Source organism: Phoxinus phoxinus (genome assembly GCF_949152265.1).
Source record: "Phoxinus phoxinus genome assembly, chromosome: 3".
Lineage (NCBI taxonomy): Eukaryota > Metazoa > Chordata > Actinopteri > Cypriniformes > Leuciscidae > Phoxinus > Phoxinus phoxinus.
This window is the reverse complement of record NC_136878.1, coordinates 31626067-31640434: the sequence shown is the minus strand read 5'-3', so window position 1 is coordinate 31640434 and position 14368 is coordinate 31626067. Positions and strand designations below refer to the sequence as shown.

Genomic DNA, 14368 nt, shown 5'->3' with positions numbered 1-14368 from the left:
ATTGCTGTTATAATATCCCATTATGTATCAGGATGTATTTTTTTCCCCCACTACTGAACCTTCTGTCACGTTGCATTTCGATCCACCATTAGACATCCTTGACACTTTAAAATATTTTTTCAAATGATGTCAACCACCGTCGTAAATATATCGTTATTATTTATTGTCTGAAATAATGTATTAATCTGAACGTATATTAGCCTAGGCTACTTGCAGCTCGGTTTAAGCTACAGGAAACTCCGCGACGAACCCAAAGTGTTAATGAAGCTCCTCATTGCCGATTATAAACTCAAAACAGAAATATGACGGGTCTTTGATAGGCTATTCGAGATTCCCATATTCTTCCTTTAATCACTATCATAGTCCAACGGCTTGCCGGTGCACATTCATGCCACAAAAGAGAACTGATTGATTACACAAAAATACGCTGAAAACTTGACAGCCTGCCGAATGTGCTTTCGCTGAATGGATTAAATTAGGCAATGTATGTCAGCGAGTTTGAATTAAATAAATCAAATTACTTGCGTCAGCGCTGATGAAACATCGATACAACTGAGGCATCAGTACGCATCAGTAGCTGTTTCACTGTTTCACCTCAAGCCTTTAACGAAATAAATTAGCCTAATTCAAACATGATTTACACCGCCTTCTTGCATTATATCTAAACACAGTTAAATTATCCCGCATTATTCAGATTTCACTGTAATAATTGAGATGAAAGCTCATAGATTTGGCACTAATTACTTCAAATGCTTAATGGTCTTGAAAACGACTAGTTGGAAATGTACCTTGGATGTGTTGTTAGCTGCCTCAAAGAATTCATCGTTTTTGATAGATGGATTCCACTCAAATAAAGCTGTAACTCACAGGAAGGTACAATGACACAACCAGCTCACAGAATAGTGTTCATTCCCTTCACACGAACACAAACAAGGATGACCAGCGTCCTCTATTCGATTCGTAAAGGGCCTCGAAAAGTTGGGCGATAACCAAATAGGCACCTTACAAAAAGTGTGTCTTATTCCATGCATTTAGATATTGCATCCTAAGTCGGTCAAGAAGCATAAGACTTTTCCACCTTTTGTGAAGCCTCTTTTTACCAATAAGATTTATTATTCACTGGTTATTTGCCATGATTATGAAGTCGTTTAAAATGTATAGCTAATAAGGAGGCGCTGCAATAAATCAGATTTGAAATGAACTAGAGCATCTGCAGATGAAGCCGGTTTGTGCGTTTTACTGGTTGGTTGTCTGACATTTACAAAGCCTCAATTCTGATTGGCTCCCATTTGTGGAAGCTCACGCGCTCATCCAACTATTAAGCGCCTCCCAATCTCTCTAAAGAACAGTATAATACATGGAACCGCCTTTTTAAACGCACTGACGACTTTCCTTCATTTGAGCTCTATGCGCGTTTTTAAAAGGGTTAAAAGTTGTAGAGTAGTTTGGGAAGCAGTTGTGACTCCAGCAGTGCGCAATGCTCTCTCATGCCGACCTCTTGGATACTCGCCTCGGTGAGTTATCGTCACCCAACTCCGGTCTTCAACTCCACTGTAAGCTAGAGTATTTTTTCAGTCTTCAAACTATTTAACCAATGTGATGACATAATGATATCTCAATCTGTATTAGTTTTACTTGCAATGTTTGTTAATTAGCTACCACATAAATGCATTAGACTTTGATGGATTGCGATACCTAACCATGTTTATGATTGTTTGTGTAATAAAAATGTCGATAAGCTGCTTACTATTTGTTCTTTCTGTCTTGATTAATGTTAGCAGTCTATTAATATGTTCCTGCCTTTTGGACAGAATGCTAAATTGTTGACACGTGCGTCCACAGGGATGAAAGATGCTGCAGCCGAGCTTCTCGGACACCGGGAAGCTTTGAAGTGCAGACTTGGGGGTACTGACTCTGGACACCCCGGAGATCTTACTTCTGCTACAGAGACTGTGGAAGGGACCACTCTGCTCCCCGGGGAAGACATTAGCAATGGTGGATCCAATCCTAATGGAATGCAGCAGGTCAACGCCAAAGACCAAGAAAAGCAGCAACAGCAAAACTCTAATCAGTCGGCTAGCCAACAAAGCCAGAAACAGAAACGCCACAGGACCCGCTTTACTCCAGCGCAGCTGAACGAACTAGAAAGGAGCTTTGCTAAAACCCACTACCCTGATATATTCATGAGAGAAGAACTTGCATTACGGATTGGTTTAACGGAGTCACGGGTTCAGGTGAGTTCCTGAGTGGACCTGCTCAGCTTTGACATCGCAACGGAGTTTTCCAGCTGGTTACACAGTAAAAAAAAAAAAAAAAAAAGAGAGATGAACCGAAAGCAAACCAAACGAAATTATATGATGAATATCTTTTTTTCTTCTTCTAAAGATCCGTAAATGATTCCATAAATTGCATGGTATGCAATGCATTCAACAAGGGGGTATTCTCACAAAACAACGTCAAGCCTAAAATAATACCCATATGCTGCCCGCCGCGCTAGAATTCTTTTTAAAAAAAAGTGCGCACGCAGTTTACAGTAGCCTATGCAAAAAAACGCCATTAAATAATTGCACTTTAAAAAAAGATAAATAAATGCTTCCAATATAAAAAATAAATAACTAAACGAGTACATGTGTAGGCTATGTACATATCAATTACTTTAGCCTACGTGTTATATGGGCCTAACTACGAATTGTCTCGTTAACAGTAGGCCTAGGCTATGTGAATATATGCAAATTAGCCTATATCAAATAATAGTTAGGCTAATTTAAATAATTGGCGTCAATTTAACCGGGTATAGGCTAATTATTCCGAGCTAATACGCGCTACAAGTTAAAATATCTCAGAATAAGCCGTATTCATTTTGGACGCTTCTTGTGAGTAAATACTTGATTATGGTTCCATGATGAATAACGGAGGCTCAAACTAGCCCATATTTTCTCCTAGATAACATTAACTATAACGACTTCATCCCCGGCTGTCTGAAAAACATTACTAGCCTATCCATCTCATATCCATCTTGAAATAAGAAATTGCTTGGTATATTTTTTTTACTTAAAAAAATCCCGTCACATGTTATGGCATAGTTGTGCGTGAGGATATAGCCTAGCCCAATAGTTTTACATAGAAAAAAAAATCATAGGAAAAAAAGATGATTCATAAGGCGCATAACCTCAGCATTTATAAAGAACCATTATTACAACGGCGCAATTTAGCTATATTTAAAAACCAAAGCGCTCGCATTTTGCTGAAAAACTTATGTAAGAAATGGTGCGCTAATTTATTATAGAATAGGCCTATGCTATATTTCGTTTAAAAATATATATTCTACGCAATTAAAATTGCGATATAACGTAAGCCAGTATAGAAAACTGTTAATTAAATATAGGCCTAGTTGTAAAAAGAAAAGAAAAATTGAATAGCCTAATAATTTATTCTCACTGACGAAATGCACGACTTTCTAATGGTTTGTTTTTTATTTTTATTTCAGGTATGGTTTCAAAATCGACGTGCAAAATGGAAGAAACGCAAGAAGACAACCAACGTTTTCCGGTCGCCGGGCACTTTGCTACCAACACACGGTTTGCCTCAGTTTCCGTCTGGGATGGGCGACAGTCTCTGCTCTTTTCATGCCAACGACACTCGCTGGGCCGCGGCTGGGATGCCTGGAGTCTCACAGCTGCAGATTCCTCCTTCGCTGGGCCGACAGCAGGCGATGGCACAGTCCCTGTCCCAGTGCAGTCTCGGAGCTGGCCCCCCACCAAACTCCATGGGCCTTTCCAACAGCTTATCGTCAAACGGTTCCGGTCTTCAATCGCATCTGTATCAACCCACATTTCCTGGGATGGTGCCCGCGTCCCTCTCGGGTCCAACGAATGTGACCGGCTCACCTCAGCTGTGTAGCTCCCCGGACAGTGACATGTGGAGAGGGACTAGTATCGCCTCCCTGCGCCGTAAAGCACTTGAGCACACCGTTTCCATGAGTTTCACCTAATTTGAGCATCCAAGATGTCTTTTCTGTCACAACAAACCCCAAGTATTCCTGAAAAACAGTCACGGAGCACTCAGGATATGAGGTTACCCAAATTGGCAGCCTTACTGGATGATGGAATCCCAACAATCCGCAGACAATGCTTATATACAGCAGATGTAGACTATAGTAATAGTTTTAATGCTTGAAATGTATGTAATTTATTTATGTGTTGGATTTGGTCATGTTTATTTGTTTATTTTGTTTTCCTAGCAATTGATTTTAATAATGGCGAGTTGTTTATTTATTTATGCGTATTTATTTGACTCTTCATTCACATATGAAGAAACAACTGGAGGGATATTTATTTCGCTGATCGGTGATATTATTTTCTAAGCTAAATGTAAAAGGACACGTTAATGAGGACCACATGTGTGCATGTACAGATTGTTTTAAGGCACGTATACATGTTGGAGTGATTTTTTCAGGTACAGAAAAGAACACGTTGGATTAAGAGCCACTTTCCAAATAATCGGTTTCAGATCAGATGCATGTAATTTTTTCAACCGGGATCAACAGGAAGTTGTTTACATAAAGCAAAATGAACTTGAGTGTTTGTGTAGATACGAAAAAAATCTTGTTACCTGCTGGTATGTTTGTGATATGTTTTAACTTATTGTCTGTACTGAAATATGGTTTTCGTAAATGCTTATCTTACCAAATTCAACAGAATTGGGAAGGTTTATATTACTGATTGTAAGTGGGTGAATAAAATCATTTTAAGAATTTCAGTATGGTATGTGATCTCTATAGAAATCTGAGGTCAGAGAATTACCTTGATTTCATGGTAACACTTTACAAACAACATTATAGTTAACTACATTCATTCACAAGTACAATTTACAATATTTTTACAGCATTTATTGTTCCTAGTTCATTTTAATCTCAACATTTACTAATACATTTTTAACATCAAAAAGTTGTATCTGTTAACATTATGCCCTGTTAAACAATATTAACATTAACATTTGTATTAACTGACAAAAACATGTTAATGAATGCTGTAAAAATGTATTGCTCGTTAATTCATGCTAGTTAAAAACTAATGTTAACTAATGAAACCTTATTATAAAGTGTTAAATGAAAATGATTTGAAAAATGATTTCAAAACACAAGAATGCACAGAAGGTTCCCCAAATATTTGCGCACCTAGAGTCTTAAAATGATCCTATTTTTGTGTCCAGCAGAAGAAAGTCATAGAGGTTTTGAACAACAAGACGATGAGTAAATGATGACAGAATCCTATCCTTCAACGGAACAAGATAAATATTTTACAGCTCTTGGGAAAAAGTAAATACTAGTAGACATCTACGCTATAGTTGGACAGATAAAACATGTTCATGCAGAAACATGAAATTTGTGGGGGGGAAATCGGACACATTACTCATAACCCTAACCCTTTGCTTTACTTCTAGAACAGTAAAACACCAACACAATTATTGCTATTTCACAGAACACATTTGAAGGAGGTTGCTTGATATTGCACATTACTATTGAGTTAATAAATTCCAGTTGCAATAAGTCCGGATGAAAGCTTAACTGCTTTTAGACTCTTGTAGACAAATACCCGAAGCATTGTAACCAATTAGTCAGCCATGTTTGTTCTCCTGTTCTCTTTGTGTGATCTAAAACCGTTACCACTGAGGAGGTGTAACAGCCCACAAACATCTGCTTGATCTTTTCTCAGATACAATGCCTCGGCTGTCTCCCATTTAGCAAGATTCCTTTCAACTGTGTGAAGAACCATCCACTGTCACTTCAGCAATCACCTTTAACAACTGACAAAAGACTGGATCCTGAATAAACATAACCAGATATCAAGAAATTACTGTAATGCCTGTCACAGATTAAAAACATGTTTACTATTCCACTCTTTTCATTTGAAATTTTAAAAACATTATACAATGCAATTATACAAGTGTAACATGTTCCTGGATTAACATCTTTGTTGATCGTGTAATAACGTTCCAAGTAACCAATCAGATTTGAGGGACAAGTTTACAGTTTTGGTCAAGTTTAGGCTTACAACCATGGTTAGGTGCTTCTACATCAGTGTTATTCGCCTATCATCTCCCTCTGATTTTAGGGATAAGTTATGGGTAAGGTTAGGTTTATTAGGACTACATTTTTGAACAGGAATGTTGTTTCAGGATCAACAAAATATTGTATTTGGCAAAATCACGGTACCAATACAGTAACTGATTAATGCCGGTCGGATTAACATCATGTTAAGACTGTGTCTCAAGTTCTAGTATGACCCACAAGCAGTTAGTCAGGGGCAGTCAGTCTTACTTTTCGGTATCAAATTAGGCCAATCTATGTTTTTATGTAACTGATTTGAAAAAGTCTTGAAGAAAAAATGTAGATGTCTAACTTTTAAGACTAGTCTTAGCGGTTTATGCAACCGGCCCCTCCAAGGATTACATAATCAGATTCCAAAATAAAATACTTGTAATTAGATTACTTAATGTTTTAAAATACTCATAATCAGACTACATTTACTTTTTATTGATTCCATGATTACTTAAAATTTACCTAATGGTTGCATTATTCAGAATTCATAGATTCTCCCTATAGTCTTCTGTTTTTATTTTATTTTCAATTTCGCTTTCTAAAGAACCCTATTGCTTATAGGCTATGATCAAATGTTTTGTGGAATTGCACACACAAACCGTCCAATGGTCAGGCGACTATAATTACATGGAAGGCTACACACAGCATGAACAAATAAAACATTTAAACTTTTTTTAGTAGTGTTTATTAAAAAAAAATTTTTATTTATTTTAATTAAAAGAATTTAAAATTGGCCACACTTTAGTTTAGGTTCCAATTCTCACTATTAAGTTAATACGACTTTTGCCTCAATAATCTCCTAATTACTGCTTATTAATAGTTAGTAAGGTATTGTTATGTTTAGGTATTGGTTAGGAATAAGGGATGTAGAATAAGGTCATGCAGAATATAAATTTGTGCTTTATAAGTACAAATAAACAGCCAATATTATATGCTAATAATCAACTATAGTAATAGTGAGAATTGGACCCTAAACTAAAGTTTAATGCACTTCATTGTTGATTACAAAAGTGGAAAACTTTTTATTTCTCTTTGTATATTTTATTAATATATGATACAAGATTATATTATTCAAATAAATGTTATAATTTAGGTCAAAAGTAATCTAAAAGTAGTCTGATTATATTACCTAAAATGTGTAATGTAATAGATTACGTTGTTTTTATATCATGTATTTTGTATAGATTGTATTCAATAATGGACTACAATTTGCAAGCAATCTGCCCAGCACTGAACACACAACAGAGGTTAGCCTATAACCTCATAGAGCAACAAATGAGAGACATTTAAAATCTGAAATTGCCACTCTCAGAGTGTCGCCCTGCTTTGATATTGTCCCAGTAAATTTGCATATAAGATTTTGTGGAACAATGGAAAATGTAGAATCTACACAAGCCTCCCCTGATCATTCAACAGTCTCCATGTAGACATCCATCATCATCAGTTTTAGCATCTGCTCTGAGAGACCCTCTGCCTCTCGGGCCCCCCTGTGAACGCATGCTCTGTTCACTGAGCAAAACGCACAAGTGTCTCATGATTAAAACAGAATATAATCACAATTAGGAGATTCTCCAAAACGGAATGAATGAGATTTTGTCATAAGTGTTAGTTGAAAAATCAACTTTCAGTTAATAGGTGGCCCTTAGGGCCACAGAAGACTTTCTCCGCATTCTTCATTTTTTTATATAACATGGTCCCATGGATATGGGATATATAGGACAAATAGGATTCGAGTTATGAATGAGAAGAAGGCTGCATGTGTGCCTATATTTCACAATACCATGCTCCACTCCAGAAACAACGCACCTCTGATGCACATAATCCATTCCTTGCTTTTCTATCTGTGCTCCTTCTTCACCCAGCCTGTCCACACTTGCCCTTGAGTTGCTCTGCCAGTGCATGGAAAGCACCTCACAGCTCCTGACAAGAGCAGCACTAAATCAGAAAGCAGTGGCTGGCAGAGGAGTAAGCCTCCATGAAGGTCACAGACATCAGCGGGATGCCATCTTTATCCACACGGAGCACACATCCGTGACCAACAGGAGGATTCTCCCGGTCTCAGACTGGGACATGCCATACTCTCAAAACAGCATGGACGAATTAAAACAGAACTAACCAACAGAAAAGCCTATTTTTTTTCTGCGCAATCTAGGTTTGGCCAATTTATAAGTAAAAGTAGCCTATATACACTACTGTAAGCTTATGAATTAAATATTTTCATTTTTGAAAATAGTTTCTCTGTTGGTTTGTTTTATCAATATTTCTATCTTTGTTACATAGCAAAATAACCTATCAATTTCTATAAAATACAAATACACACACAAAAAAAATATTTTAGTGATATAATTCAACTTTAGTGAGTAAAAACAGCACCTCAATCATAATAGGCTAATAAGATATCACCGTGGTTGATTATTTTGCCTATACAAATGTACGAAATCTGGGTTATAATATTCAACAGAAAATGTTATTATGGAAAACACTTTTTATGGTGTTTGTCTTCTGCAGTATTGGGAATGTGTTCATCACATGTTAACATGTTGCCATCTGCTGGTGAAATAGAGAGAATGTTTTGTGCACTAAAGGCTACCGATTCTTTAGGAATAAAGTCCTACTGCTTGAGTCCAGAATGCATGACTTTTTTAATCATTTGAAGGTTATTTAGAAATTAAAATAACCCACGGTGAACGAAGTAGGCTATAATCGAACATAATTTAAATCAGAATAAAATGTAAAAATTTAAATGTTAACATTGTTATAGCCGACAAGGCCACGTGTCTCTCATTCACTCACTTCATGTGCTATGAATAGTAGCCTACACACAGGCTATTCATTTCATATTTCTATTACTATCGGCTATGTGTGGATGTTTTTCAGGCAGTCCGTGAGTTGACATAATACTCACCTTATCTAAAAATAGACTGGATTATTTATCGTTAACGATCCGATCCTCAACACAACATATAGGCTAGTAGCGCCATATTCATTTTATTCATAAATATTGAATGTAAAGCTCCCTTTGATTTGATATGTTGGCTAAGTAAAAAATATATATGATGCAAGACATAGGCCTACTGGTACTTTAGAATACTGTTACTTCATTAGTGAATAACTAGCCTACACAGGAAATGAGTATTAACGTACTCGGTTACTAACGTAACCTCGGTTCTCTCTAGGAGAGGGAACGAGTACTGCGTCGAAAGAACGCTACGGGAAAGATATTTCTTTGTCGAGATTGAAGCCTAAAATTAATCCTTAATTTTGTAATATTGTAAAACGCTTTTCTGAAGCATACAACCTAGGCGGAGCAATACAGCTCACCCATTGGCTGCTCTGCCAGAAAAGCACAGCCTATGCGAGGCCAGAGACGCTGACCAATGAGGACGCTTCGCGCCCTTCTGCGTCACCTCCCGCCCAAACAGGCGTGGCCTAGGCCTATAAATACGAGCATAGCTGTCTAACACGCCGATTTTCGTCAATGAAGCGACGCAGCGTGGGCACGCACGGCCATGAGACGCAGTACTCGTTCCCTCTCCTAGAGAGAACCGAGGTTACGTTAGTAACCGAGTACGTTCTCTTACGTAGAGTTCTCTCGTACTGCGTCGAAAGAACGCTACGGGAACCCTATGTAAACCGCCGTGCGTGCTCTTGGACCGCGCTTGCAAGTCTCCCACACGCTTCACTGAAGCGAGAGCCAAAAGAAACACGGTCTTGAAGACAGGTGTTTCATGTCAACTGAGTGAATAGGCTCGAAAGGGGCCCCTTTCATAGCGTTCAACACTGTAGAAAGGTCCCAAATGGGGACTGAAGGAGGCCTTGGAGGGTTTAACCTCCTGGCGCCTCTAAGGAAGCGGACCACCAGGTCGTTCCTGCCTAGTGAATGGCCAAGCGTTGGATTAACGAACGCTGATATGGCAGCCACATAGACTTTGAGCGTGGATGGGGTTCTTCCCTTATCCAATAGCTCTTGCAAGAAGGAGAGAATCTCCGGTTCTCCACACTGAAGTGGTGACAGACCTTGATCTGAACACCATCCAGAGAACACCGACCATTTGGAAGCGTAGAGTCGTCTAGTAGACGGAGCCCTAGCTTGTTCGATCGTGTCTAACACTCCTCTTGGGAGGTTAGCGGGTACCCGTTTATGGCCCATACGTGTAGGGACCAAAGCTCGGGGTAAGGATGCAGAATCGAGCCCTTGGCCTGTGAGAGGAGGTCTCTCCTCACTGGAATCGGCCACGGAGCAGTACTCTTGAGCTGCATCAAGACTGGGAACCAAGGTTGATTCGTCCAGTATGGTGCGACAAGAAGCACTGAGCATCCGCTTTTCCTGATTCGCTCGAGCACTTGAGGCAGGAGTGAGACAGGGGGAAAAGCATAGAGCGGACGGCGGGGCCAGACTTTGGCCAGCGCGTTCGTGCTCTTTGAAAAGAATTCCGGGCAGTGAGCGTTTTCCTGGTTTGCAAACAGGTCTATCTCCGCTCTGCCGAACTTTTTCCACAGCAGACGCACTGTCTGTGTGTGTAGGGACCATTCTCCTGTTGGAACGTTGTTCCGTGAGAGTCTGTCTGGTCCTACATTCAGGCGACCAGGCACATGGATCGCTCTCAGCGAGCGCAGGTTGTGCTGGGCCCATACCAGTATGCGTTCCGTCATCCTGAAAAGGTTTCGGGATCTCACGCCACCCTGGCGGTTTATATAGGCTACTACCGACGTGTTGTCCGAACGGACTAGGACGTGGTGTCCCTTTATCCGAGGACGGAAACGCCTCAGCGCTAAGTCCACTGCCATCATTTCTAGGCAGTTTATGTGCGGTAGTTTGACTCGTTCTGCCCATTGGCCAAAGAACGGTCTGCCTTCGAGCAGTGCTCCCCAGCCTGAGGTGGACGCGTCCGTGGACACCACCTTCAGGCTCGAGGAAGTCCCCAGGCTTACACCTGACCGGTACCAGTCTGACGCTCTCCATGGTGTCAGGGCTGAAACGCATTCCTGATTGACCTTGAGGCGACAACGACCGTGAACCCATGCTCGGCGCGGTACACGCGCTTTTAGCCAGAACTGCAGTGGGCGCATGCGCAGCAGGCCCAACTGTAGAGCTGTCGATGCTGCGGCCATGAGGCCTAGCATTTTCTGAAATCTCCTGAGCGGCACTATATGACCGCTGCGGAAGGATTTCGCCATCCGCAGGGAGTTTCGCCTGCGCTGTGATGACAGTCGAGCTGTCATAGACAGCGAGTTCAGCTCCAGTCCTAAAAAGGAGATCCTTTGACTGGGAAACAGTGAACTTTTCTCCCAATTGACTCTCAGACCTAAGCACTCGAGGTGATCGAGAATTGGGGTCTTGTGGCGGATGAGTCCTGAAGGTGATTGAGCTAGAATCAGCCAATCGTCCAAATAATTCAGAATTCGAATGCCGCGGAGTCTCAGGGGTGCCAGCGCCGCGTCCATGCACACTGTAAATGTACGAGGTGCTAGAGACAGGCCGAATGGCAGGACTGTGTACTGATATGCCTGGCCCTCGAAGGCGAATCTCAAAAATCGCCTGTGACGTGACGCAATTTGTATGTGAAAATACGCGTCTTTCAGATCTATTGCCATAAACCAGTCTCCTCGGCGAATCTGCGCGAGGATAGCTCTGGTCGTGAGCATTCTGAACTTTCGCTTTGTCAGCGCTTTGTTCAGATGCCTGAGATCTAAAATGGGTCTGAGACCCCCGTCTTTTTTCGGTTCCAGAAAATATCTGCTGTACAGACCCCCTTCGCTCTGAGCTTGAGATAAAGGCTCTATGGCCCCTTTGCTCAATAGCTTCGCTATTTCGGCTCGAAGTAGATGTGCTACTTCTGTTTTCACCGTAGTTTCGACTTTCTCCGTGAAACGGGGAGGGCGTCGATGAAACTGTAGCGAATAGCCTCTTTTTATAGTCTCTAGCACCCATTCTGAGACCCCTGGAAGTCTTTCCCATGCATCTGCACGTGTGACTAGGGGTTGAATGTAATCTGGGCCCTGGTCGCGAAATGGCGGCGACACGAGAGCAACCGTGTGCTGTGACATGGACGCCGTGGCGTGTGAGGCGGGGGGCATGTTTAACACAGTATGCATCCCGCGCGCGCTCAGCTCTCTGTGTCGAGAGAGAGCGCGCGGGACGAGTCCTGTAGGGCTCGTTATGTTTGTGAATAAACGTGGGCGCTTGGTGGCGGGCACATTTATAACACCGGGAACACTGTTTTTGTGTACTGACTGACCGTTCGTTAGTTTCGTTTTTACAGAAAACCGCGGAACGTGCAGTGTGTAGTGGTTGTGGGCACTTGGCAGTGGGTCACGCTCACTACATGTAAAACACAATCGGCATGAGCCGATTTTATGTGTGCAGACCCTGTGTTGTTCAGGGCTGTGCTTGCACGGGTTGAAAAACCGGGCTCTGGTCGCGAAATGGCGGCGACACGAGAGCAGTCGTGTGCTGTAACATGGGCGCCATTGCAGCGTGATGCGGGGGCGCGCTTAATCGGGCGCTTAATCGAGCCCGCGCGCGCTCTCAGCTCTCTCAGCTGAAAGAGAGAGCGCGCGGTGCGAGCCCCGTACGGCTCGGCATGTTTGAGAATAAATGTGGGTGCGTGAACGCGGGTACATTTATAGCACTGGGAAGTACTGTCTATTAGAACTGACTGACCGTGCATTGGTTTCGTTTCATAGAAACCGTGTGACATGTAGCTTGTAGTGATTGTGGGCGCTTGAAAACGGGCACGCTCACTACATATAATGCACAATCGAAATGAGTCGATTTATGTGTGCAAGCCCTGTATTGTGCGGGGCTGTGTTTGTGTGTACAAATGGGCACTGGGTCGTGGGCATACAGTTACACACATTACATCATCGGCCATGGCCGGGACACCGTGTAGCACAGAGAGTACTGTCTATCAGAACCGACTGACCGTACATTCGTTTCGTTTTTACAGAAACCACGGGACATGCAGTGTGTAGTGATTGTGGGCACTGAAAAGCGGGCACGTTCACTAACTTACATGTGAAGCACAACCGACATGAGTCGATTTTATGTGTGCAAGCCCTGTATTGTGTAGGGCTGTGCTTGTGTGTACGAATGGGCACTAGGTCGTGGGCATTACGGATACACACATTACACCATCGGCCGTGGCCGGGACACCAGTAAATACATTTTCAGATTTACCTGGGGCGTCGTGAAAACGGCGTCTGTGTGCAGGCAAACGGGCATTGATGCTGATTTGGTGACTGCAAAATACACTGGCACGGTCGCGAATGTTGGGACTGTGCGAGCGAGACATTTTAGTGAAATCCGGCCGCGGCGGGATTTTAACACTGTAGCTTTCCTCGAAGCAGAAATGCGCATCCTGGCTGAAAACGGGGCTTTCCGGGACTCCGCGATTTCTTCGTGAATTCAGGAAGAAAAAGGCGCGGGTCGTGAGGACGGTAACGTACGTTCCTCTGCAGAAAAGCAGCCATCCAGCCGGTAAGCGCATCGATGCTGGTCTTTCTCCGTCGACGCTCACGAGCGGCGGGGGAGGGGAGATCCTCGGAGCTCGCCCATCCCTCGCTACCCGAAGCGAGGAGAGAACAGCAGTCGTCCTCCACAGACACGGCTTCATCTTCCTCGTCCATGACGGACGCGGCGGCACACAGCGGCCCTTGTCCGTCGGTCAGAGAGTCCAGCGAAGCGGGCGGAGGAGCTAGCGGCAGCAGCGGCGAGCACCTCGTGGTGGAGGGAGGTTCCGGGCTCCGCTGAGCACGGCGCTTTTCACGGCGCGGCACTACAGCGGGCGGAAAAGATGCAGCTTCAGTAAATGAACGCCAGGCGAGTCCGCAGAGTCACCGTAGGCATCAAATCACAGTGATGGCAGCCGCCATCGACGAGAGCTGAAGCTGCGTGATACTCACAGGCAGGAAACACAAGCACGTGGTCCCCGTCGCTGAGCGGGGCTCTACACGAGCCACAGGAGGTGCGAGACATCTTGAAAAAGACGCTCGGCTCTTTTAGTGTGGAAAAACTGTGTGACGCGACGGCGAACACACACACAAAACACACACACATAATGTAAAGGATATTCCACGCCGGAGAAGCGCAGCAGGGAACGGCGGCTGAAGGCGGCGATGACCAGCGGCTTCAGGTAAGGGCTCGTCCTGCTGAGGTGCTTGTTCCAAACGGCTGTGGCGGCTCGAATCAATCCAGCGATGCGTGCAGCTTCGTTGAATTTAAGAAAATCGGCGTGTTAGACAGCTATGCTCGTATTTATAGGCCTA

General features: G+C 42.8%; 1 protein-coding gene across 2 annotated transcripts in view; it reads left to right on the top strand.

Annotated features, from left to right (window-relative positions):
* The window catches only part of otpb (orthopedia homeobox b), a 66655-nt gene extending 61898 nt beyond the window's left edge, over window positions 1-4757 (top strand). The window contains exons 1-3 of one of the 2 annotated variants that reach the window (XM_079607674.1): window positions 1405-1553; window positions 1843-2234; window positions 3488-4748. In XM_079607674.1, coding sequence (XP_079463800.1) covers window positions 1478-1553; window positions 1843-2234; window positions 3488-3991 — 972 coding nt within the window. In that variant the 5' untranslated portion in view covers window positions 1405-1477 and the 3' untranslated portion in view covers window positions 3992-4748. Of the gene's footprint in view, window positions 1-1404; window positions 1554-1842; window positions 2235-3487 lie in introns of those variants that run through there. The other variant, XM_079607675.1, reaches the window with a different exon arrangement.
* The last annotated feature ends 9611 nt before the right edge of the window (window positions 4758-14368 follow it).